The 26,847-nt window shown below is 38.5% G+C and overlaps 3 protein-coding genes across 14 annotated transcripts; 1 reads left to right on the top strand and 2 right to left on the bottom strand.

The window, feature by feature from the left end:
* The first annotated feature begins 1,798 nt into the window (after positions 1-1,798).
* Positions 1,799-5,985, top strand: EMB2453 (Tetratricopeptide repeat (TPR)-like superfamily protein). Of its 10 annotated transcripts, none has more exons than XR_015225307.1 (5): positions 1,799-2,416; positions 2,529-2,636; positions 2,766-3,874; positions 4,553-4,765; positions 4,912-5,854. XR_015225307.1 is itself a non-coding variant. In XM_086640781.1 (4 exons), exons 1-4 carry the CDS (start codon positions 2,054-2,056, stop codon positions 4,961-4,963), a joined length of 1,632 nt encoding a protein of 543 aa, XP_086496907.1. In that variant the 5' UTR covers positions 1,799-2,053; the 3' UTR covers positions 4,964-5,985. The 10 variants fall into 10 exon arrangements, 3 of the variants coding, with proteins under 3 accessions (XP_086496907.1, XP_086496910.1, XP_086496908.1); XR_015225308.1 differs by having other exon boundaries at positions 4,535-4,765; XR_015225313.1 differs by lacking the exon at positions 2,529-2,636 and having other exon boundaries at positions 1,846-2,416; positions 4,538-4,765; positions 4,912-5,702; positions 5,848-5,985.
* Positions 5,986-6,018: 33 nt separating this feature from the next.
* Positions 6,019-9,000, bottom strand: LOC147537798 (Chaperone DnaJ-domain superfamily protein). The gene is made up of 5 exons (XM_086640785.1): positions 8,511-9,000; positions 8,310-8,384; positions 7,732-7,871; positions 6,790-6,927; positions 6,019-6,431 (listed from the first exon to the last, which is right to left on the bottom strand). Exons 1-5 carry the CDS (start codon positions 8,752-8,754, stop codon positions 6,219-6,221), a joined length of 810 nt encoding a protein of 269 aa, XP_086496911.1. The 5' UTR covers positions 8,755-9,000; the 3' UTR covers positions 6,019-6,218.
* Positions 9,001-16,695: 7,695 nt separating this feature from the next.
* On the bottom strand, positions 16,696-24,044 carry LOC147537797 (transcription factor TGA1-like). 3 transcript variants are annotated; one of them, XM_086642159.1, is made up of 10 exons: positions 23,653-24,044; positions 20,852-20,930; positions 20,395-20,563; positions 20,226-20,300; positions 20,051-20,110; positions 19,691-19,768; positions 19,536-19,596; positions 18,246-18,517; positions 17,832-18,062; positions 16,696-17,067 (listed from the first exon to the last, which is right to left on the bottom strand). In XM_086642159.1, the coding sequence occupies exons 3-10, from the start codon at positions 20,551-20,553 to the stop codon at positions 16,909-16,911; spliced, it is 1,095 nt and encodes a 364-aa protein (XP_086498285.1). In that variant the 5' UTR covers positions 20,554-20,563; positions 20,852-20,930; positions 23,653-24,044; the 3' UTR covers positions 16,696-16,908. The 3 variants fall into 3 exon arrangements, with proteins under 3 accessions (XP_086498285.1, XP_086498284.1, XP_086498286.1); XM_086642158.1 differs by having other exon boundaries at positions 20,856-20,930; positions 23,653-24,010; XM_086642160.1 differs by lacking the exon at positions 20,852-20,930 and having other exon boundaries at positions 23,653-23,916.
* Between the last annotated feature and the right edge of the window lie 2,803 nt (positions 24,045-26,847).

The following is a 26,847-nucleotide window of genomic DNA, read 5'->3' as shown; positions in this document are numbered from 1 at the left end:
GTCAACGACGTGATCATAGATCCCACAGTACAAACGCACTCGGAGAATGATCGAAAATACTTTAGTCGTAAAATCAGGATGTAATAAATCACAACGACGTTAGCCAAGAGGGAACTACCGCGCCCGTAGGGCGCGGTGGGAACCTAGTTTTCATGTGATTCAAGGTGGAAATCTAGTTTTCAGTTATTTCATCGTAAAAAAATTTAAAATTATAATGAAATTAACGTAATTCAAAGTGAAATTTATCATCACAATAATACTTCTTGATAGACGATGTTTGTCATAATACATGCATTTTCATCTTCTTGTAACAATATATTCAATCTAGTAGCAGCTGTGCACCTCGATAAAGCAACGTACAATTAGCCATGGTTAAATACTGGGGTGCGAAGATCAACCCCCATAAATTTTACTGATTGACCTTGAGATTTATTTATTGTCATTGCATACTCTAGTTTGACAGAAAATTGACGCCTTATGAACTGGCAGTTCGAATCAGAAGACGTAGGTGATAGAGAAATCCTTGGAATAAATACTAAGTTTCCGGCTTTATCTTCATTCAAGATTCTACATTCAAGTACTCGAGACGCACATCTGACAACCATCAATCTCGTGCCATTACACATCCCATCTTTTAGAGAAAGATTCTGCAACAACATAATAGGACAACCAACTTTCAATTCTAATTTGAACAGGGTAAATCTAGGTGGATTAAGAGAATTTAAAATTCAGAGGGGTAGCCAGCTGCGAGGGTATAATTTTGTTGCTTCAGTTGCGCCCATTTTATCGACAACAAAATAAGTAACTTTTTCTCCAAAGAATATATTTAAAGCTGAAATATTGATGAGACTAACATCTTCATTACGTGCAGAGAGAATGGTTCTTTCTGTCAAATATTCAGAAGAACTTGTCTCCACCACTTGTAACCCTGGATAAGTTGAAGATATCAAATATTGCAAACTATTGCATCTGTTGATAGAAGACGGCAAATTAACTCTTTCGTCTCTACCTGATCCAACCTTCGAAAAATATAAAAGACGATGAGTAATGGATATAAAAATTACATGAGAATAACGAAAAAATGCTTTATGTTACCAAAAGAAAGTAAAATTTACCTCGAGGAAGAAATTCGAAAAATGAAGGTTTGCGGATTCTTTGGGACGTAACTGCATGTTTTGATCAAGAGTAAGGACATTAATAAAATCTCAAATAAATGATCGCCTAAGCGATGCACCTACGATCTGCTCCCTGACTCCTTTTGGTATCACAGGTAAAATTTGTCGCAAATCACCCCCGAAGACGACTGTTATACCACCAAACGGTTTGGTATCATCACGAACATCTTGTAGTGTACGGCTAACTGCCTCAACGCAATATCTATGTTTCATAGGAACTTCATCCCAAATAAGTAGACGTGTCTGTCTAAATAGATCTGCATGTGGAGTCTGCTTACCAATGTTGCATATTGAATCTTCATGCACATCCAAAGGGATATGAAAAGTGGAATGGACAGTTCTACCTCCAACTAATAGCAAAGAATCAATACCAGAAGAAGCTACTGTGATAATAATAAAAAACCTTACACGACAACTAGCAGCAATCGTGTTGTACAAAAATGTTTTACCTTTTCCTGCTCCACTATTCAAAAAAAAAACACCACACCTCTTTCTTTATTAACGCAATCGATTACAGAGTGAAAAGCTGTTTTTTGTGGCTAATTCAGACTTTCAACATTTGAATACCACACCTCTTTGCTATAAATTATAAAATTTCCTATAAATTTTGTAACCAAATTTTCTATAAATTTTCGCGTAAAGTACACTCAGTTTTGTAACTTCCATCTTTAAACTACAAAAACTTTTGACTAGACCTGCAACTCATTTCTCTTCTCTGCAGTGCCCACATGATTTTGTGCATTTTGCTCGACCCCTCGACTAAATCCACCGAATAAGAGAAAAAATCCAGCAGAAGTCAGACGTTTCTGTTGAACGGGAAAAACTCTTCAAAAACACAGAATCCTTTCACCTCAATTTTCATCCCAATTCACCCAAAAATGCCTTTACATCTATCAACTCTATCTCTGCAAATTTCCTCTTTAACTGCATTTTCTTCCACATTAAGAGAACCCTCATTTTCCGAGCTTAAATCAACAAACCCTTGTCTTCTTCATCGGAGAGTATCAGCAAAACCCTTTCTCAGAATTACGTGTACATCAACTCGTCCACAGAGAAAATCTAATTTAAAGCGTGAAAAATCAGAGTCTCAAGAATTAGTTCATATTCTTTTGAGGAATTTTAATGACCAGAAGCCATTACTTTCAACTTTGAACAAATACGTTAAGTTAATAAGAACTGAACATTGTTTCCTTCTCTTTGAAGAACTTGGGAAGAAAGATAAATGGCTTCAATGCCTTGAGGTTTGATTTCTCTTTCACTCATATAACTTTTCATTTCTAGGGTTTTCTCTTCTTATGTTTTGCTTACACAGTCAGTCACACGTATAGACTTACAAAAATTCTGCTGCATTAGGGTTGGGGGCGAGGGGTACTGAACTATACATCAGTAACTTTACTGCCCCACTCACCTCCCCGGCTCCTGATGTATTCCAGTGTGCCAAACACCATTTCGTCCATTACCGTGAGTTGCCATGGTCTGAAAAGAATAAGCTTAAATTGAATTTGGGTTGTATGATTTTACGATTTTTTTTAATCTTTGTTAGTGTTTTAGAAATGGTTGATAGACCCCATTGTCAATCCTCACTTTTAGGTGTTCAGGTGGATGCAGAAGCAACGCTGGTATGTTGCAGATAACGGCGTTTATTCGAAGTTAATATCTGTAATGGGAAAGAAAGGCCAAACACGGATGGCAATGTGGCTATTCTCGGAAATGCGGAATAGTGGATGCCGTCCTGATACTTCTGTTTATAATGCCCTCATAACAGCACACCTTCACTCTAAAGATAAATCGAAAGCTTTAGACAAAGCACTTGGATACTTTGAAAAGATGAAGGGCATAGAAAGATGCAACCCTAGTATAGTTACATACAATATTCTTCTGAGAGCTTTCGCCCAAGCGCGAAATGTGAATCAAGTTAATCAATTGTTTAATGATCTAGAAGAGAGTATTGCTTCCCCTGATACTTATACCTATAATGGAGTAATGGATGCTTATGGAAAAAATGGGATGATGAGAGAAATGGAAGACGTACTAGCTCGTATGAAGAGTAATCAAACTAAGCCAGATATTATCACGTTTAATTTACTAATTGATTCTTACGGGAGGAGACAAGCTTTTGATAAGATGGAGCAGGTTTTTAAGAGCTTATTGAGATCGAAAGAGAAACCTACATTGCCTACATTCAATTCGATGATCGTAAATTATGGGAAGGCGAGACTTAGAGAAAAGGCTGAATTGACATTTAAGAAGATGAATGATATGGGTTATACACCAAGTTTCGTTACGTATGAGAGTTTAATTACAACATATGGTTACTGTGATTGTGTTTCGAGGGCAAGAGAAACATTTAATAATTTGGTTGAATCCGGGAAGGAAGTATCTGTTTCAACTCTAAATGCCATGCTTGATGCTTACTGTATGAATGGGTTGCCTGCTGAAGCGGATCTTCTTCTGGAGGAAGCATGTAATAATGGGTTGTTTCCAGATGCATCGACATATAAACTTCTTTATAAAGCCTACACAAAAGCTAATACGAAAGAGCTTCTTGAGAAATTGTTGAAGAGTATGGACAGAGATGGTATTGTCCCAAACAAGAAGTTCTTCCTAGAAGCACTAGGTGTACTTGGATCTTCTAAGACAGAATCGAAGTCTAATAGTACTCCGACACATTCCACCACTAAACAGATCAGTGCGAAGAAGTAAGCATTGTTTCAGGGTTCTCGACATGCACACAACATTTTTTTCAATTAATAATGTTGGCAGTGCAAATTGAATGGAAATTAGTCTTTAACCATTAGATTGTGAATTAGAATTGTTCCATTTGTGCCTTAGAATCGTACATTTTTTTCCCAATCTATGATCTTTAGCCATTAGTTGTTCATTTACGAAATATATGAATTCGGGCCATCACTAACCGCCGCTGAAATGTTATTTGCGTACCTAATATTGCTACATATTATAGTTATCCAGTCTTCAGGTCCACCAAATCACCGGGTTCCGCTGACAGAATTAGAGACCTTAATGAAATATTATGCAGTCACCTTTTTTCCTTCCCTTCCCACTGCCTTTTTGGTTTATCAGATTAGCCATGAAAGAAAGAAGCCATATATATTAAGGAGCCGCCAGATTTCTTGCATATGAGGTACTTCTCTAATGTAAAGCCGAAAATGATTCTTTTCTCACACGCACTTCGCTACAAAAGCTTTTAGGTTGACTTGTGTCCGCAGTTAGTTCCGTGTAAATGGTGTTAGAAAGGTGTTATCAGTAACAGCTAACTTTCTTGCCAACGTAATGTATGCTCATATCTTGTCAATCTTGTAATAAAATGGATACCTTGTTTTCTTTATGCTCTTTTTGAGAAGCTATATCTGATTAAGATCCAGAGCAGAGAGCAGTACTGAAGCGAAGGATGATATAATAGACACCCACCAGTAACATGAGGCCGATTATATCTGAAAATCGTCGTTGTTTTCACATTTAGTTATTGTCAAGAAGTAATGTGAAGTGGAACTTCTTCAACAAAAAAAAATGTAACGTGGAACTGGTAAACAACATATAGACAGTTGGGATAGAAACTATCTTGCTGTCAGGTAAGACCATTAGAAGCTTGAGTCTCCTTTCTATTTGCAAATTTTGGGTCCCTTCATATTAAATGAAGGAAAGTAGCTGATCTGAGCATGTTAATGAGTCTAAAATTTTTCACATTACTGATCTTTGTCGCTATTTACATATGCAGAACATCCAAGATGGGAATGCTAGTGTTACCTTCAAGGTCTTTTGCGGTTTAAGAATAGCTGTTGCTATTCAACAAACTTAACATACGAGGCTTGGAAAGAATTTAGTACCACCTAAAGGAGAAGGGGTGGAGAGTAGAATTGGTTGATGAGAACATCTAGAGGATAGGATTTATGAAAGCGAAGGGAGTTCGGCACCGTACAAAATCAGAATGAATGTCACGTTGAAGGTTTGATTTAAGAGAGGTGGTTCATTCCAGCCGAGGTCTTGAGTGGCCGTCGTATAATCCAAGATGGTTTAATCAAGGAAAGGTGAAACACCAAGGAAGATTAACTCGTGTGTTTAGAATGGGTTTCTACTTCTAGGGGCGTCCCAACCACAGGGTGCCACATAAAAAATTGTCATGGTTGGAGAAATGATGGTCGACAGGTGATGGTGTATCCGGGAACCATTGCTTAGTGATGGAAAGCATGGGCTAGTGACCTTGCTCAAGAACAGGTAAATCATGACTCCTGTGGTTTATTCGTCAATAGGCCCTGTAGGAGAACAGGTTCGCTACCATCTCGTATTCTCGTCCTTGCGATAATGGTACAAAACGGGAAGCTCAGAAACAATTTTGGCAGCTCATTAGGTGCATAAGTTGGCAGTTCAATTTCTGATCTCTGACCTAGTAAGGGATTACACAAGGAGAAGATTAGAAACAATTTTGGCAGCTCATTAGGTGTATAAGTTGGCAGTTCAATTCTGAACTCTGACCTAGTAAGGGCTACACAAGGGGAAGCTCAGAAACAAGTTTGGCAGCTCATTAGGTGCATTAGCAGTTCAGTTTCCGAACTCTTATGTAGGGGAAAGACAATATTATTAACGGCAGTTTAGTCCGAACTCTGTTGTAGGGTAAAGCCAATATTATTAACGGTCGCAATGTTAGGAAAACAAGAAATAAATGGCCCCTCTTTATTATTTTATTTACAAAATAGAACAATATGTAATGCCCATGGATGGCTTCGCATATGCCGATTGCTTCCTGTAACAGGGCAACTAATAAGGTTGCAGTTCTTTTGCTTATGTTGTAAAACTTGGTATATAAAGTAGAAAAAGGGGCAAGGAATTTTGGACTACTAAAAAAGAAGCCTATACTTTTTAGAGTTATAATACAATTTCATATCACTTCTCTACTTTTCTTAGATTCTTGATTACATAAGAAACATTATATATACAATTCATTATACTAAAGCTACCGAGGATTGACCCCACCAATAACCAATCCTCTTGTATGTGCAAAATAGAAACCAGAGTGCTGTTAGGTCACTAGGCTGATTTGTTGTCGTCGTCTTCTGTGTCGAGTTCGAGGCCTTCGGCTGCTAGAAGTTGGGTGATGATGACTTTCTTATCCTCTGCCTTTCTCCGCATCAAATCCCTTTTCTTCAGGATTAGTGTATGTCTCTTGAGAGTCGTTGAAAAGTTCTCCATTGATGCTTTTTTTTCTTTTGCCAGGATCCGTCTTTCCTCATCTGGGTCCATCTGATGGTAAGATTAAAAAAAATCACTATTCAGCAAAGAACCAACCAACATGATTCATACCATTGCTACGACCTTTTAAGGAAGAAATTGTAGCTTCAAGAAGACAAGTAGACGACAAATTAGTTTTTCCTCTAAACTATAGTGTCACATTGATCCCCCCAAATTGACCCTTTTGGGTCATTAGACTACTCAGTACCTACAGTTCATTGGGAGATAATCCTTGAATCTAAAAATAGCAAAACCGATGTTAGTCATGGGTCAAGTTGCGGGATCGATGGAGCTTCTATTATATATTCAAATATTCAATATCTTAACCCAAAGTGTTAAAGAAAAGGATATATTGGGGATGATGAAGTACACTTGAACGAGATAGCCGGCGCACACGAAGATTCAGCTCTCGTTGCTGCTGCTCAGCCCAAGCTGCAACTGCCATATCACCCCTCTGATCAAAAGCTTTTCGCTTTTTCACCAGCCACTCCATCCACGCCTGAGAAGCCTGATAGATATAGGGAAAAATATTAGTCAGTAAACACCAAACATATGTTCAATAATAGTTCGACTAAGAAACCCCTCTAAACAGCTTCATAAGGGAAAAGTATCCTTTAAACGGATACTATAAGCAGATCTATTTCAGTTATGAACTAACATACTCCGTTTTAACTGCGACTGCATAAGTTAACTTATGAAAACCTGTGCATGGCTACTTTAAGTCTCTAACAAGATATAAATTAGCTTTTCAAGACATCAAGTTGCTACAATTCATCTGAAACTAGAAATATTTTCGGAAGGCATTTTCTTTATACAATACTAAGAGTCTAAGAGATTTCCCAAGCTTACTTCTTTGAGTCTCGGGATTCTAGACATAGAATCTTCACACTGTTTCCTTTGATAACAACATGAAGATCCTACATAAAGTTTATGATTGGTAAATGATAATCACGTTGTGCCCCATGAGAGTAACTTCAAGTTTCGGTCAATTCTAAAAAACAAGTGTATATCGTAATAAATGTACAAGTGAGACAGAATGACAGATAACGATCATGGATCAGGTCTGTATTTGCCCACAGATATGTCCCAAGTGGGACCTATTGGGGTTGGGCGTTAGGCCCCTATATGTAGTATCTTCAAATTATGCTGCCAAACTATATCGAATAACATATTGAGATATAATGAATGACACTACGACAGGCAACTTCAGACAAGTATTTGAAGTCTACCACATTATTTCCAAATGGATGTATAAATCATGTTTTCTAAAATCTAAACTATTGATTTTGACAAGTAAACTAAGAATTTTTACCTTCATTGGGTTGACACGATGTTCTTTATCGTATTGGTAGCGCTTATCACCATCTATGAGCAACTCATAAGCAGCTTGAATCTTAATGAATCGAGCTTCAGCTGTTTCGCCTTCCTCAAGTGTTCCTCTTCCATCATACACTATAACAATGATTCGACATTTCAAGCAAAAATTAGTAACGATTTGTGCAACAAGGATGTCAGCCAGTTTATATAAACTATCTACAAAAATCAACCCTTCTCTCATGTGGGTCTATTCTCATACGCCCCCTCCCCTCCTCACATGTAACATTTTTTTTGGGTGACGTGGAGCAAGTGTAGGTTTTTTTTTTGGGTGACGTGGAGCAAGTGTAGGTTTTTAAATTGGTCACGTGTGGGATGATACCATGTTAAGTTTGTGGTCATTCAACTCGACACCAATTGGCAATGAGTAGAGAGGACATGGACATTATATTCTTGGTCACTAAATCACCCTTCTCCCACGTGGGACTATTCGCATCACAAATTGATTCTACAGATTTAATAAATTTTATATTTTGAGACATAAAGAAATATGAAGTTGAAGATTAAAAAACCAACCATCTGGGTGATAATATTTGGCCAAACGTCTGTAAGCTATCTTGATTTTCTCTTCATCAGCATCCCTCTCCAACTCTGCAACAAAAAAAAAAAAAAATAGTTAAAAGAAGTGGTCACAGGAACATATCTCGAATTACGGTTGCAAACAATTAGGGGAAATTGAGTCTTTTTTTTTGGGGTCTCTGAGTTTGAAAATTATACCTAGTGTTTCGTAGGGAGATTTCTCATCGGTCCATTTGGATGCCCTAATAACTGTTCTTCTTGAGTTAAATCGGTAGGGATGGTAGATCGAAGGAGAAAACGTAGTATAGGGAGGTGAAGAAATTCGAGATGAATTATAGTTATTAAATTGTTGGAAAGCACATCTTAATTGGGATTGGTATCTAAAACAACAAATGAAAGACGAGAAGACCAAGCTAGGACGACAAATTGTTCTAAGATTCATTGCTACTCTCTCTCTCTCTCTCTCTCTCTCTCTGTAGTTTCAGAGGAGAATATGTTTATGGGTATGTGGGATGGAACTAAGGGGCCAGTTTCATCAACGGTTGGATATTTTCCTACATTTTGTGAAAGATGTTAGTACCGCGGAGAGATGATGCTCTGCCTCAGATCACGGTAGTATGTGTACGAACAGGATTTAGAAAGCGAAAGTAAAACACTCTCCAGATTTTGTTGAAAGCGAAAGTAAAACACTCTTCAGATTTTTTTTTTTTTAGGTTTGAAGTCGTCTGCGACTCTCGTCGGAGAAGATGATGAGGTGGCAGAGAGAGGTTATGAGATGGAGGAGAGAGAAATGTTGACTGGTTAACGGTGTTATAACGGAATCTTAAAAAGGGGGCCATATGGGTATTTTTGCTAATATAGGGGGCTAGGCAGGAAGCTGGTCACAAAGTTGGGGGCCATTTGAAAAATAACCCTTGAAATTACTTGGTGCATACATTAGAGTAGGATTACAACTTTTTTGCATAATTACATGTATAACACCGTTTCATGAAAAACATATGGAGTCAGACGAAAGGGCTGAAAAAGTTTTAAGCAGAAGGGAAAAAATGTAGAATTTGAACCGCTCTGCAAAAACACGGTTGAACAGACATTAATATTGCTTAGATAATCAATTTTATATATCTAATTTACTTGATCTTTGTTTGTTTACTTTTTTCCTTCCACAAAAAAAGATTTTTTTTTAATTTAAATTTCTTTCAAGGCCAATAATATCTGGTGATGTACATATTCTTTGATCTTGTTGAAATCTCACAATTTGATTTCTTTTTGTAACTTTTTGTTAAAGTATTTTGGCGCGCATAAATATGTACAATTTTTTTCTTCTTTGAATTGTGCGTTATCGTTAGGCACAAAACTTCGTAGGGCTGAAGTCGCAGGTTCGGAAGTCAAAGAAGTCGGACTATGGACCAGAGGTCAAACCGTCAATCGTATTTGTTTTATTGGTACCGATAACGTCTTGGACTTAACTTGCGAGAGAAATGGAACACACGTGACCGTAAGTCCTTGAGCCGCCGGAGCGTTGCTGGGCATAGAAAGTCCAACAGTCAAGTCAGTAAACTTAAATAAGAAATGACAAAAACAGGGAATAGTGTCTGAAAAGTTTCTATCAGGAGGAGTAATCATAATATGACGCGGCTCGTCGAGTGCCCAGATCTCGATCTTTACGAATTATGTGACTAGGTCAAATTGATCAGCAATCAAGTGATTGTTACACTGACTAATATTATGTCACATACAACCGGGTTTATGTTACATACAACCGGGTTTAGGTTACATATAACGGGTTTAGGCATCAAAAGGGACAACTTTTACAGACGCAAAAGTAGATTGTTGCGTCATTTTTTTACTACTCTGACCATGAATATTTAGAACGGTTTCTAATATAATTGACTAAGATCTACAATAGTCATTATAATGACATTGATACATCAAAGATGTATAAGCACGATAACCGTCAAATTTTAAACTCTTATAAGAACGGGTCTAAAGCCCAACTAAACTATGACCTATAGCCTATTACTTTATTTATATAACACAAGTTCAAATAAATCATAAATTTCATCATCTACATGGGACGAACCTAGGACCTCCAGGGTTTTGGAGTGGTGTCTTATCAACTGAGCTATCAGTTGTTGGCCTTATTTATTATTTTTCCCCAACTCTTCCTTGACACACGCAAACGAAAATTATGTGGGTTCTTATCAGGATCCGCCTGCTCTTGTTCTAATACTTTAGTGGAACCATGATCCAGATAGTGCTTGGTTCTCACTCAGACAACGTCATTGAGCATTTGAGCTTTCTCACCCATAGACCATAGACATCAGCCATTTCATTCAGACGCATTTTATCTCATAAGAAGATATGAATTGGTGTAGTTCTCTTCTTCATAACACTATATCTATCAGATTTATTGACTTTTAGAGCTACATAAATTACCCCAAGGCCTACTTCCATTGTAGAAGTGGAAGAAATCTCTCGTTAAGAAAATTGGAGATAATGTTAGAGAGTCAATTCCACTCGGTCACAACCGAGTGGGTCGGTCTCCATTAAGTCCTAATTCTATTAGGATTACTAGTCCTAGTTCTATTAGGATTACACTAGATAAAGATAGAGTTTAGTTTTTCGATTTTACAAGACTCCTAAGTTGTAAACCTATAAATATGTATCTCTATAGACAATGTAATCATCAAGTTGTAAGTGTTAATAAACAAGGTATTTACCTATCTCTCTCTCACTATCAACTCTCTATCATCTTCATCTCTCGGTTCACTCAAGCCTCACCATCATCATCTCTCTCGGTCATAACCGAGAGACGCCATCATCAACTCTCGGTCATACCCGAGAGCCTCAAGCAGTCAAGCTCGGTCATAACCGAGAGCTTGTCATCATCTTCCTCCTCGGGTTTCAACCGAGAGCTTACTCAATCACTTCATCTCTCTCGGTTTCCACCCGAGTGCTTCCTCCATACCTCGGCTTCATCCGAGCTATCACACATAGGTATTTATCGTTTCACATGGTATAAGAGCCTTCAATTTTTTTTTCTCTTGAATCATGACTACTCCCGAAGTCTCCGAAACTTCTCAAATTCATGCAATCACTAATAGTGGACCGTTTGAAGTTCATCACTCGGATTCTCCCACTACTATTATCATCACACCGCTTTTAACCGGTGATAACTATTCCTCATGGTCACGAGGAATGTCAAAAGCCTTACGAGCTAAAGGCAAACTCGGTTTTGTTGATGGAAGTATCGATAAACCTACCGATCCTATCGAACTAGAACAATGGGGACGATGTAACGACCTTGTTTCTAGTTGGCTTATTAATTCGGTTGATCCACCTCTTCGATCATCAATACTATATGATGAGACGGCCTATGATATATGGCATAATCTCTATGACCGTTTTCATCAACGGAATGCTCCAAAGATTTTCCAACTCAAGAGAGCAATTTCTTGTCTTAAACAAGACAATTTCGATGTTTCCACATACTTTACCAAACTCAAGGCTCTTCAAGATGAACTCAACTCTTTGCTACTTACCGAGCCTTGTACATGTGGTCATGGTCGCTCCTTGGTTGAACGAACAAATCAAGATAGAGCTATGGAGTTTCTCCAAGGTCTTAATGACCGATTCTCCTCAATTCGGAGTCAAATTTTGTTGATTGAACCATTCCCTTCTATTCTTCGAATTCATTCTCTTATTAAACAAGAAGAGGTTCAACAAAACATTGTTTCTCCTATGAATATAGATAACAATGCTGCTGCCCTAGCCATTGGTTCCAATGAATATAATCAAAATCGGTCTTATGGTTCCGATAAACAAAGACCCAAACGACAACGACCGTTTTGTGATCATTGTAAACTCCATGGCCATGATATTTCCACATGCTACAAGCTCCATGGTTATCCACCAAACTACGGTCAACGTGGAAGACCACGTTCTAGGCAAGATTCGGCCACCAACTCGGTCACACATCAAAACGATGTGGGGGTGCCTACAGCAACATCTCTCACCCCGGAACAATATCAATCGGTTTTGGCATTGTTAGATCAACACAAACAGCCCACAACCTCTATCCGTCTCAACAAAGATCCACTCGTTAATCTCACCGGTAAGTATACTTCTTCTTCTTACCCTCCTTGGGTTATTGATTCCGGTGCCGCTAAACATATATGTTCGGTTTTATCCCGATTTTCTTCCTATTCTCTTGCTCCTCCGGATTTATTTGTTAGATTACCCGATGGATCAAGAGTTAAAGTACACCATATTGGTTCGGTCTATTTTTCAAATAGATTTTATTTACAAGATGTGCTTCATATTCCATCTTTTCAATTTAATCTCATATCTATATCTCAAATTTCTAAATCCCTTCGTTGTACCGTCTTATTTGACAATGACTTATGTCTTTTTCAGGACCGAACAACGAAGATGGAGATTGGGCATGGTAGTCTTCATGACGACCTTTACTTCCTTCGCACGGAGCGTCAAATTTTTTCCGTTTCAAATTTAGTCCAAGATAAATCTAGTCATGAGTCTTATTCTTTATGGCATTGCCGTTTAGGCCATCCATCTTTTTCTCGTTTTCAATTTTTTAATTCAAGACTTCCATGTATGAATTTTAAATTTTTATCAAATAAAGTGCCGTGCGATATTTGTCCACTTTCTAAGCAATGTCGATTGCCTTTTCCTACTAGCACTACTTTTTCCACTCATATATTTGAGTTAGTTCATGCCGATATATGGGGTCCTTTTCCGGTTCCCTCCACCTCCGGGTGTCGTTATTTTTTGACCCTTGTTGACGATTTTTCTCGTTGTACTTGGATATTTCTTCTAAATTCCAAATCGGATTCTACCACTCAAATTAGGAATTTTTCTAATTATGTTCACACACAATTTAATTGTGTGATAAAAACGATTAGATCGGACAATGGTTCCGAGTTCATAAATCATTCTCTCCAAAGTTGGTTTCTTGAAAAAGGGATTATCCACCAACGAAGTTGTACTTATACCCCTCAACAAAACGGTGTTGTAGAGCGAAAACATCGCCATATTCTTGAAGTCGCTAGATCTTTACGACTTCAAGCTCACCTCCCTCTTTCGTTTTGGGGAGAATGCGTTCTAACCGCCGTCTATCTCATTAATAAATTACCCACACCAATCCTTGATGGGAAATCCCCTCATGAAATCCTCATGGGTGCTCCTCCGAATCTTTCACACTTACGTGTATTCGGATGTCTTTGCTATGCCCGTATCCCTTTGGTCAAAACCAAGATGGACGCCCGGTCCTCCGCCGGCATTTTTCTTGGCTACCCAAGTGGACAAAAGGGTTACCGTATCTACGACATCTCTACTCAACGTATTTTCATCTCACGAGACGTTACATTCTTCGAAAGCCGCTTTCCAATGGCTTCTCCACCTCCGGCACAAGCTCCTCTCGCCGACCCGTCTCCATCCCTCTCTATTGATGATGACGGAACCTTTGATTTTCCGGTGAATACCGAGCCTCCTCCCGATTCACCATCCGACAGCAGCAGGTTCACCGAAGAACCCACTGTCCCTGTCGTCCCGGTTTTGGATTCTGTTTCAGGGGTGCCTCCAGACACCCCTGGTAACACACCTTCGGGGGTGCCGACAGAAAACCCTACTTTCCCTTCGGGGGTGCCGACAGATATTTCTACCGAGCTCCCTGGTTCAGGGGTGCCGACAGATTATTCTGACACACACCCCGCTTCAGGGGTGCCGACAGAACCCCCTGTCACCACTCCCGGTTCGGTCTCTTCTCTTCCACCGCCCGCGACCGATGGTCCCACTTCCGGCGCTCCCGTCGTTGACTCCGGCAGACCGGTTCGGTCTCGTCAACCTCCTAGTCATCTCAAAGACTATGTTTGCTCCAACACCACTACCGTCAAGTACCCACTTGAAAACTATTTTTCTATAAATTCCTTTTCAACTTCTCATCAACAATTTCTTTCCTCGGTCTTGTCCTCGACCGAACCCACTTCCTTTACCCAAGCAATGAAATCTTCTCATTGGAAGGAGGCCATGGCTAAGGAAATTTCGGCCTTGGAAGAAAACAAAACATGGACTCTCACTAACTTACCACCCGGCAAGAAGCCTATTGGTTGTAAGTGGGTGTATAAAATAAAGTTCAAGCCCGATGGCTCCATAGAACGCTATAAAGCTCGCTTAGTGGCTAAAGGCTATACTCAAATAGAGGGGTTGGACTACAATGATACTTTTGCTCCGGTTGCTAAACTAGTAACCGTTCGAGTTCTTCTCTCTCTCGCCGCCATTAAAGGCTGGTCTCTCCATCAGTTGGACGTTAACAATGCCTTCCTCCAAGGCGACCTCCATGAGGAGGTTTACATGAAACTTCCCCCCGGATTTTCATCTAAGGGGGAGTCTAAAGTATGCCGCCTTCATAAATCTCTTTATGGTCTAAAAAAAGCATCCCGTCAGTGGTTTTCCAAATTTTCCTCCGTTCTAATTGAACGTGGTTTCTCTCAATCTAAGAGTGATTATTCGCTTTTTACCTTTCGTTCCTCCTCCACTCAGATTTATGTTCTAGTCTATGTGGATGACATCATTATCACAGGAAATAATGATCATGCTATTTCCAAGTTAAAATCATTCCTAAATAATGCTTTCTCGCTAAAGGATTTAGGACGTCTCCAGTACTTTCTTGGTATTGAAGTTTCTCGTTCGTCACAAGACATTTTTTTTATGTCAAAGAAAATATGCACTTGATGTTTTAAAAGATTCTGGACTGACCGCTGCACGTCCCTCTGAATTCCCTATGGAACAGAAACTTCGACTTAGTCCCACTGACGGTACACCATTGACAGATCCGTCGGTTTACCGTCGCCTAATTGGCCGGCTTCTCTACTTAACAGTTACACGGCCAGATATCGCTTTTGCTGTGAATAACCTCAGTCAATTCATGCAAACACCCAGTCAAGTACACCTAGACGCCGCCCATCGCGTACTACGATACTTGAAAGGTACCCTTGATAAAGGAGTATTTTTATCCGCAAACAGCTCTTTCCATATTACAGGTTACTGTGATTCAGATTGGGCTGGTTGTCCTTCGACCCGTAGATCAACTACAGGATATTTTACAATGTTGGGATCTAGTCCACTTTCATGGAAATCAATGAAGCAACCCACCGTTGCCAAGTCTTCGGCAGAAGCAGAATATCGGGCTTTAGCCATCCTCACATGCGAATTACAATGGCTCAAGTATTTATTACTTGACTTTGGAATTGATCACTCAGATCCGATGACAGTTTATTGCGACAACAAAGCCGCTCTCCACATTGCTGATAATCCAGTATTTCACGAACGTACCAAACACATTGAGATAGATTGCCACATCGTTCGTGAGAAGATCAAAGATAACGTCATTGCCACGCGCTTTACAAGTTCAGACTCTCAGCTTGCAGATATCTTCACCAAACCACTCGGGGCAGAACCGTTCAAAAACATTATTGGCAAGTTAGGCGTTACTTCCATTCCCGCTCTAACTTGAGGGGGAGTGTTAGAGAGTCAATTCCACTCGGTCACAACCGAGTGGGTCGGTCTCCATTAAGTCCTAATTCTATTAGGATTACTAGTCCTAGTTCTATTAGGATTACACTAGATAAAGATAGAGTTTAGTTTTTCGATTTTACAAGACTCCTAAGTTGTAAACCTATAAATATGTATCTCTATAGACAATGTAATCATCAAGTTGTAAGTGTTAATAAACAAGGTATTTACCTATCTCTCTCTCACTATCAACTCTCTATCATCTTCATCTCTCGGTTCACTCAAGCCTCACCATCATCATCTCTCTCGGTCATAACCGAGAGACGCCATCATCAACTCTCGGTCATACCCGAGAGCCTCAAGCAGTCAAGCTCGGTCATAACCGAGAGCTTGTCATCATCTTCCTCCTCGGGTTTCAACCGAGAGCTTACTCAATCACTTCATCTCTCTCGGTTTCCACCCGAGTGCTTCCTCCATACCTCGGCTTCATCCGAGCTATCACACATAGGTATTTATCGTTTCACAGATAATACTCGTAGTAATATCAAAGCTTGTACTTTGACTTAAAGTATATATATATATATATATAGTTATATTAAGAACATTTAGACTTGCATCGATGAAAATATACTAAAAGGATTATGTCCTACAAGATTTGAAGTCAAACTACAAGAGACATTAAATACAAAAAGCATTTCAGAATCAAATATATCAAGCTAGAAAACTATAAGAAAATTACTAATTCTAATACGAAATAATCTTCAAAAATATTACAAGCAAAATGGAATTCTAATCACACGATGTAAACTCGTCGAAGAAAGCTCCAACTAAGGTTTACTTATAAATAGAACAATTTCAAAAGAATTCTCTTAAACTCACAAATCTTAAGTCTAAATTAGAGCAGAATATATTCAATCAAATCTAAGTTGAAACTCAAACTAAATCTACAAACCTGTTTTTCTTATATATTCACATTTACAAATTCCTTCAAATCTTAGAAGGCTACTTAATTTTCCAAGACATGTTTCTTCCTTGGTGAAGTATAATATACAAGAAGATTTAGCACTTAAGGTACAGTTGGTCCACGAGGATGAGAAGCCCAAAGAGAACTTACAGTCCGAAGACGTTGAAAGTACTCCCCTAACCCAAGTAAGGCCCGGGCAGCTTGACGGGTCGTTAAGATCCGAGACATCAATTGCAGAGTCTGCTGGCGAAGGTTGTCTGCCTGTAACAACATAAGCATGTATAAACAGTTATCAGATTCATAAGAAGAGGTGCATATTCGAGGATGGTGAGCCGCCATCCCGAGATACCAAATTTTGACAACACTTGGTAGCCCTTCATTTCGACTATCATGAATAAGTGGTCTTTTTATCGTGTCTGAAGAAAAGGCACCTAACAGCATATTTACAACTATATCAGAACACCGGCACCCCAAAGCTTCCCCCAACCCCACCCCTCCCGAAACAAACAGTACTCGTCCAGTCTGCTACAATAAATGGGTCGGGCTCGTGAGAAAAGTTAAGCCTAGCACCCGACCTATATAACTCAGCCCATTAGGGCCCGTTCATTCCGTCTAGCGTTCAACAAAACCTAACAAAAGGCCAGCACCACTTAAACTAAGTTCGGTCCAGTCATACTAAAGAGGTGCTTTTTTTCTCATTGTCTGAATATGAATTCCCTTACCCAAATGGACCAAAAATAAGATAAATTCGGAACTTGAAGACATGAGACATCACGAGTTAGGCAAAAACAAACATTCAGAAATTTGAGTCAAGTCAATTCAGAGCTCGAATCAAATTTCTGGTCTAACTTAGAAGAAAAATAAGCAAGCACTATCTAAACCTTTACCGACATTTTGAGGCTCACCCACACAATCAAAATGTCTTTCAAGCAAACGGAAAACCAAAGGAACATAGATATAAAATGCTAATACAAGAGTATCTGAAAATGGTTTTTTATTATATGAAAATAAAAAGGTTAGATTACCTGGATCACAAAGCTCACTAGCTCTTCCATATTCCCCATAGTGACGGCCAAATGTGACATGCAATTAGTTTCCGCACCCAATGGATTGCTTGCAAGAGTCTGAGCAAGAGTATGTTGAAGTTTGTCCATCCCTTGAGAAAGAGCTTCTTCAGCTTGTTGAGATGAATGTTGCAGGTGATATACCTCCAAAAGTTGTTGGTCCGTTAATGGTTCGAATTGTGGTTTGAGAACCTTAAGACAATGTAAATCAAATATGAACCGAAAGATACCCAAATGGCGAATCACATCAATGAAGAAAATAAAGGACTAAACTATACAATTCCCAAATCTTATATATAGAACATAAAGAAAAAAATATTGGCTGAAAACGAGATCAAACTCCAAATATTGTATGGGAATTGAAATTAGTATCACCTTAAGAAGTTCTGATGGACGAAATCCTCCAATCCACGAAAAAAATCTTTCAGCTGATGATTTCCACATACCAGATGTCAAATAGAAGACATCAGACTTTGCAAGAGTTGCTTTTATGTGGAAAAGATCAGAATAGTGATCCATGCCGCTATCAACAAGTATGCGAAGTTCTACATCGGTTACATGATCTTGCAAAGCAGTTCTTAACTCATGAACTCGTCTATTTTGTTCTTCAACCCAGTTTGCATACTGCTTCTCAAATGTAGTAACCCCTACGAGATAATCCAAATAAGAATGGGTGCCAAGCCAAAAGGCAATTTCACATTAACCACTTATAAACCTAAAATTAGGAATCATTCGGCAAGAAGGCTTTAAGAGACAAAGATAGTAGCGACTTAACTTAGATCTTTTGTTATCTGAAAGTAAGAATAATGTATTAAAAGGAAAAAGTATTCTTGCAAACACAAGGATTATCATACGACAAGACAGACCGAGCAGAAAGATAAGAGAAAAGTTATAAAGTGTGAATCAAATTCACCAACTAAGATGAAGTCATCTACACGATAAACCCTTTTGCCCTCTTCTTGCAGCAGAGTCTAGAAAATATACTTGTTAGTCAATTCTTATTGCCAGTACAGTTTAAGAACTTTATTATACATAGCCAACAAGCATAAGCATTTAATAAGCTTGAGACAGTGTTGGATAGCCACAATGCCACATGGACAACCAAGTTTTCAGTAAATGAGTAGTAATGATGTTAACGGGAACGACATGATAGGTCTGCTCGTATGTCCATGTTCATTGGCTCAATAGCAGTAAAAGGATTGTCCACCATCCATATTGAGTCAAATTAAGGAAAAACCATCTCCACAAAATGCTATGTAACATGTATATTTTTACCGCCGTAATAGTATCGGCATCGAATGAAGGCATTGCTGGTGGAAAAGCCAGTATGGGGGTATGTTTTCTTGTTTTAGCTATCATGTCCTTTATTTGTAATTGCTGTAATTGCTATATCTTACTTCTAGATAAAACCATTCTAACGACATACAAAAAAGATGTTAATTTAGAGTGGCATATTATGGTCCTAAGCATGCACGTTCACACAAAATGTACATAAAGCATGACAGAGAAAATAAAGTAACTCCGAAGCATCTACTTTTTTCTTAATGAATAAGCTAACCATCATAGAGCTAGTATGTAATTTTGCTACTCCCAACACTATTTGAAGACTGAGGGACTGACACCATAAGGTTCGCATTATCACTTTAGATAAGTAATAGAACAAACCTGAGTTAACGGTTTCCGAAGACCCTATATGACTAGTTAGTGCACCGCCAACATATGTACCCTGAGTTTAAGCATCATGGTATCATCAGCTACGAAAATAAAGTAGCCATGCACTTAAGTATTGAAAAGGTAAAAGAAAGAAAGCAGCCACCAACTTGTTGTTTAGCTCTCTCAAGCTCCTGCTCTATTTGAGTGAGCTTCAAACGACTAGTTTCCAACCGTTGAACATACGCCTACAGGGGAAACAATAGACCCTATCAGGTTAACTCCCAGGTAAAGAGTCTCCTTAACATGTTGTTCCGTGCCAAATCACCATTTGGTGAGCACGGTTAGGCCCCCATGTCCTGTTTAATCACTCAAATTTTGATTAAACTACTTTATTCTTCTAAGTAAACTGTAAGTAGGGAAAAAGTAATTGAACGTGTCGAGACGTGTCAAGTGCATATGCCTCTTATAAACGGGTTCTGCCATTGTGTGGCATTTTATATAGGTAGCAACAATATACTCATTTATACCTTTTTACGCAGACGACTTTTTCGTGCTGCCTCGCGATTTTGTGCAAGACGTCTTAATACCTGAAAAAAGATTAAAACTCTTATGGAACTAAAACTGACATGACAGTTTTCAAGGCAATCACAAGTATTTAGTGGAAGACTTGAAAGGAAATGAGATTACCAAACAATAAAGTACCTTTTCAACAGACTTTGTTGGTTCTCGATTATACTTTTTTGAAGATCCAATTGTTCCATGAGAAGTATCCTCAGACTAGAAAACGTAAATTTAATGAATAAGACATGGTTTAAAACATCTTTAGCCCTTGATATTTAATCACCATGAAGGAGTAAAGTCCAAAACCCACCTGGGTTTCGAGTTTTGCGTCTTCTTCAACGATCGTGGATGCAAACGTATTTGGATTTATCTCAGCTCCAAATGAGTTGCCCCATATGTTATCTTGGTGGGATTGTTGATACATGCCCATGTTTCTGGAGATAGCAAACTGAGTTGATGGGAAACTCATACTGCTAGAACTGGGAACCAAAAAACAAAGTGTCCATTAATTTCATAATTACATTTTACTTCAAAGACGATCCAAAAAAGACGTACTGCACTTAAGAAATTAGTATATGATAAAGCAAATGGGTTGAGGTAAAAGTAAGGCAATATCACGAGGAAACTAAATACAAAACCATATCGTATTACCTAAATATTCAAAACAAAAGTAGATCCTAAGTGAAAATTCACAGCACACAAAGCAATATGAAAACTCACAGCACATAGGAACATTAACAAAACAGTTTGGGTACGTAACGATTTACCTACATTTTGAAAATCCTGCTGATGGAGAACTTGTAAAACCATAGTCAAGAACATCAACTTCCTCCAAATTAAACCAGTCTGAAACCAGAATGTTAACGTATTTTAGTAATTAGTTCTGCTAACACTACCAGGATTTAATGAAAAAATTATACGGTAAATTTATGTTACCTCATAACGATAAATAAAATCTATGGAGTCTTAACTTCAAATTGACAAAATACTTACTTATTCGTTATCCATAAAAACCTAATATGTTAATTCCGTTTACCAAATTAATTGTTAATTTAAATCATCATACAAGAATGTGAAAATCCTTCTTAACCTTACTTCAATTCCAAGTTCTTGATTAAAATCCCAACTCTGTGAAAACTCAAATTCTTTGGATCATAAAGAGTTCCTATAGCCAACAACTGCTTGGCCAGTTGGTTAAGCATCTACTCCGGAAACCCGGAGTTCACCAATTTGATTCACGGTGGAGGTGGAATCAATCATTTTTTGACTTTTGTTAAGAGGTATAAACAAGAAAAACAAAAAAAGTGTTCCTATAAACAAGAAAAGTGATAGAAGATGCTACACAAGTAGACCTACCCCAGACCTAAATAAGAATTAAGTCTATAAATTATTCCTTTCAGGCATAAATGGGGCTGACTTTAACTGGCTTGGAGGGTAATTAAGTTTAAGTCCAAAACTTAACAAGTTTATGTTTTACCCCCTAATCTTCATCTTCACCCCACGTCCGACCACCAAAGCCGGCCATAACCACCAATATTCTTTCACTACACCCTGCTTTGTCCTCTCTACGTTATCTCTTCCGTTAGCTCTCTCATCCTTTTTTTTTTACCTCTTTTGTCTTTCCCTCTCTTCCTTTTTCTTTCCCCTCTCTTTCCTCTTTCTCCTTCTGTTTATGTTCTTCGTCTGAGAAGGGGAAGAATCTCATCTCCCTTCTCCTTTGCTTGCCCGTCAACTGCTAGTTTTTGAAACTTTAAGCCTACTACGCGTTTGAAAAAGCAAGAACATTTGAAAATTCATGTAAGTAGAAGTTGAGAACTAAAAACAATTTAATAAACTTATCTAGTTAACACATAGTATATTATTTCCAAAAACTCAAGTAGTTATTGACCTAATACATCAACAAACTAGAGCTATAAAATTTGGAGCACATAGGAAAAAAGTATCAAGATTACAATCTACAAGTGTTGATGTAGTGGAAGGTTTTGTAACTAAGACTCATTATTTTTACAAAAACATTTCAAATACACTTAATTCATCCTTCTAAAACATTTATTTGAGTCATTAGACCATTTAAATATATTATTTTGACCATATTTAATTAATAAGAAAATATCATTTTGACTGTATTCGACCCTTATTTGACCACTGTTGATTGTGCCCCTTGAAGCCATAGCCAACATTTTTCAGTGAATTGCAACAACTCAACCGGGCTTGACCCGACTCATGGCCCATTACAATTAGCTAATAAACGGGTTAAGCCAAACCGACCTAAATCCAAAGTAGCCAAAGCGCTTGAATCGGCCCCAACCCAAAGAAAGGCCCAAACTTTGTGGTTTATGAGCACCTCTCAATATAAACCTTCCTAAAATAAAGAAACAACCTTATTCTGTTTCTCTTTCTCAAATTGCTTTTCTTATTCAATACTCTTTCTGTCATCCCCCCTTATTTTCTCTCTGTTTCTTTTCTTATTTCCTCTCTATATATTGTTGGCCGCCGCTTTGGTGAAACAAGAAAATTTTCGGGGTAATTCTGGCCAAAATTGTGTTCCCTTTTTATGTCCCCAATGACCATTTCTTCTCCACGCCCGCCAACGACCTTTAACATTTTTCTTTCAGATCTGTCTTTTTTCTTTTGTTTCGGGTTTGTTATTGTCGTTAAGTTAGTATACTTAATAGCACATATTTTTGCTATCAGCGTTTCTTGAATTAGTATAATTGCACTATACGGTTTATTTGTCTTCGGATTTAATTTTTCTGTTTCAGGTTTAAATTACAGTATTTTATAAAGGTTTGTGATAATATTGTTACAATAAAAAATAGATAATTTTTTTTTTTTGTATTTCTAAGGAGCCCCAATTTAAATTTCACTTTACGCCTCCCAAGTACTTGGGCTAATACTGGCTGGTCCGACCTAGCTCTAAACTTTTCTTAACATTAACAGCACAACCAACTGAACAAGTATTTGAGCGGATGCACAACTAACTGAGCAAGTTTTTGAGCGGATGCACAACTAACTGAGCAGGTTTTCTGAGTGGATGCCCAACCAAGTAACCAGCATTAGGCACCGCGGTGAAGGCTAGGTTCGAGCATATGCTAATTATATTCATTCATCTTATTCTTTATACTAATTATTTCACCTCTGCTCTAGGCAGAATTTTGCATTCATAGTTTTGTAATCGAGGACTTCCAAGTTGTAAGGTGATCTATTTTAGGGCGGATCTATTGTAAATTTTCTAATTCAGCTCCTGATTAAGTTTGTTTCACTTTAATTACTGTGGTATTGCAAATAAAACACAAACATGATTTAGTTATGCAATATATGAGACTGGTACTACTTATTAATAAAATAATTCCCAAGTACTATGCTAACTAGCTAGGTTGACATCATACAATACAAGTCGATCAAAAGGAAAGAGAAAAATAGCACCCACTTCATACAATACAAAGCAAGATATCAAGAAACTAAGTAAAGATTCATGAAGTAATAACAAGAGATTTAACTTCCTTCAACAAGTTTAGAGAGAGAAAAAGAAACATATATATCTAAAACTTTCAAACATCAAACTTACTGATTATTTAATCATGTGCTTAAGATCTTGAACTTCTTCCAAGGGGCAAGGATTCTTTTTTTCCTTTATATTATTCTCCAACAAGAGAAAGCTCAATCATCTCTTCGAAAATCAGAAAGATAGTAAGAAAGGGGATGAAATGAAGAGTTTTGAGGATGACACAAGCAACATATGTATTTCATCTATCTCTCTCTCTAACAAATAGTAGAAAAAGAGAGAGAGAATTTGATTCAGAGGGATCTTTGAATAAGGATACCCACTTGCTAGGAAATAGTAAAGAATGGCCTTTCCTTTTAATGGGGAGGTTTTGGATTCTTTCAACCTTTTGTCGTTTGGAGACTCTTAGTGTCATCATCTTAATTTCCTCATCTCATTTACTCCTTGCTTAAATTAACAATTTAACATAAACTAATGCTTTAAATAATAGTATAACACTTTGAAAAAAGTAACATTACTATTACTATATTAAAAAGATGACCACCACAAATGCAACATTTACATACTTGATAAGATCATTCATATAAAATAAAGGGTTATTTCCCTAATGGCCCCCCTACTTTGTGACCAGCTTCCCGCCTGGCCCCCTACTTTACAAGAAATTCCCATATGGCTTCCTAAAACCGTTAACTTTAACTTTTCGTCACTCTCTCTCCTCCATCTCTTTTTCTCTCTCTGCCATGTCACGCCACCTCATCTAGTAGGCCACCTCATCACCATCTCCGGCAGAGGTCGCCAGCCGGCCAAATTTCCGGCCGGCGACCTTCAAACTAAAAAAAAAAAATATTTTTTTTTTCTCTCTTCCTCTCTCTCTCTCTAAAATTACTCCGGCGAAGGGAGACCTTCGCCGGAGTGGTCTGTTCTTCAATGAACAGACCGAGATCTGTTCTTCAATGAACAGACCGAGATCTGTTCTTCAAGAACAGACCTCGGTCTGTTCATTGAAGAACAGACCACTCCGGCGAAGGTCTCCCTTCGCCGGAGTAATTTTAGAGAGAGAGAGAGGAAGAGAGAAAAAAAAATATATTTTTTTTTTTAGTTTGAAGGTCGCCGGCCGGAAATTTGGCCGGCCGGCGACCTCTGCCGGAGATGGTGATGAGGTGGCCTACTAGATGAGGTGGCGTGACATAGCAGAGAGAGAAAAAGAGATGGAGGAGAGAGAGTGACGGAAAGTTAAAGTTAACGATTTTAGGGGGCCATATGGGAATTTCTTGTAAAGTAGGGGGCCAGGCGAGAAGCTGGTCACAAAGTAGGGGGCCATTAGGGAAATAACCCTAAAATAAAAGATTATTTTGGAACTTTAGCTTTACCTTCTTACAAATTATGACTATAAAATTTACCCATCCATCGAGGAGATTCTATATTTGAATTTATGTGATAGGAGTGAAAGGCCGGTGGTTACCGATAATTTTGAGTCTAGTGAAATTCAAACTAACCATTGGTGGTTAAAGTTAAATCGTCCGTTGTTGGTTCCGTTTCATTTGATCGAGTTTAGTATATCGGTCAAACATAACTCAAGCAGCCAAGCCTAACTAAAAAAAGATTTTCCTTTAGAGTCTGTTTCATACGTGAGAAAATGGTGAGTGTGAAATTCATCATTTTCTGATGGGAAAGAAACGCAACATTTTCACATTAGAAATCCATTTTTGTGTTTGGTATGTCATGTGAAAACTTGAGGCGAATTGGTTAAAGGCACTCGACAAAATTGAAGGCAGCCTTTTTCATTAATAGAGGGTGCTTATTATAATACTACTAGGTACCTTTAGACGATCCCAAATTTAGACATCCTTCCCTAACGAAGCTACCTGATTCAACTCTCCGTCTAAAGTCGATCTTGACATTTCATGGTGGGATAAGGCAACTTAGAGATCAATAAAAACTAGATATAGTTGTTCCAGGTGATAATTATCTTATCTTCTTCAAGTTCGTATGATGGTTTTCTGAAATTGAAACGATCTAGGGATTTCAAGTATTTCTGTTGTTTCAATCTAAGGTTTCAAGTATTTCTGTTGTTGTTTCAATCTAGGATTTTCGAAAATTGAACCCGCTGATGTCGAAATTTGGCCTTCCGTCAAATCAACAAGAAATCGGGACTTGATGCATGACAGTGTCCGTTATGATAGAATATTTCATTTAAGATGCTTCCTGCTCCTAGCTCCTCGCTTCTTGCTCCTTAGAAACCTGGGGGAACCTGCAAAGGGTTCGGAAACCGCTCTGATGCTCAAGACAGTCAGGTTGCTCTTTGTAGTAAAAGATTGAATACTGATCGAACCTTTTGGGGGACGTGTATGAATTACTCATTGAAAAGTGTTTGTGTCTACGGAAGACGGTGGGGCCCCTTTTATAGGTTGAGTTAGGCGGACTATGATAAGTGGCGTAGGTGAGGCGGCTTTCCGTCAACCGTTAGGGAAGTTACCCAGTGTTCGTATTTAGGATTTCCCTTTAGAGTTTATCTTGTATCTAGGATAACTGGAAGTTCCTATGTTCAAGGTTACTTCGTAGATATCTTGCCGAGGTGATAGATCTTCGGGGAGATATTTCCTTCTTTGAAACTTTTGAAGCCCAGCTGGCTGAAACACTTAAGATCTATAACCGACTGTGATCTTTTAAGGAGATTTCGAGATTGAGTCGGTCGCGCTTCTGCCTCCCCAATTTAGGGTGTGAGGCATTGGCCTAGCTTACGTGGACCCTCCTCATTCCTTTAGAAGTTCCAGGGCTGATCTGATCGCGTTATAGACGAAACAATCCTCTTAGTTGATCATGGCCGACCTCCCAATCCTAGGCGTAGGTGGCAGAGCGTTCAAGGTCCAGCAATCCTACTGCCTTAAGCCGGGTTGACCCGTTGGACTTCTGGTCTTCTCTTGACTTTTTGACGTTAGTCAACGTCTGGACATTTTGTGCATCACTGTGAGTCCCACCACTCCTTAGTTGAAAGTAGAGAAACTAAGTAAAAGTACTCTCAAGTTCTAAGCATGAAATAATTTAAATAACCCTGAAGACAACGGAACGGGTATACCTGGTCCAGAGCCGTTTCGTGAGGCTCGGTCATTCTTTTGATTTTGCTGACCTCCGTACTCTGAGGTTGATTTCTGTGTGATTAACCTCCGCATTTCGAAGCTAATTTTGGCTGAGCTGTTTCAAAGCCTGGCCTCTTGAACTGCACTGATACTGTCTTCGCTTATCAGAGCCGAGACAAGT

This window comes from Eschscholzia californica, unplaced genomic scaffold (genome assembly GCF_041429995.1).
Source record: "Eschscholzia californica isolate CP2 unplaced genomic scaffold, dmEscCali1.0.p SCAF_5, whole genome shotgun sequence".
Lineage (NCBI taxonomy): Eukaryota > Viridiplantae > Streptophyta > Magnoliopsida > Ranunculales > Papaveraceae > Eschscholzia > Eschscholzia californica.
This window is presented reverse-complemented; position numbering and strand designations above follow the sequence as displayed.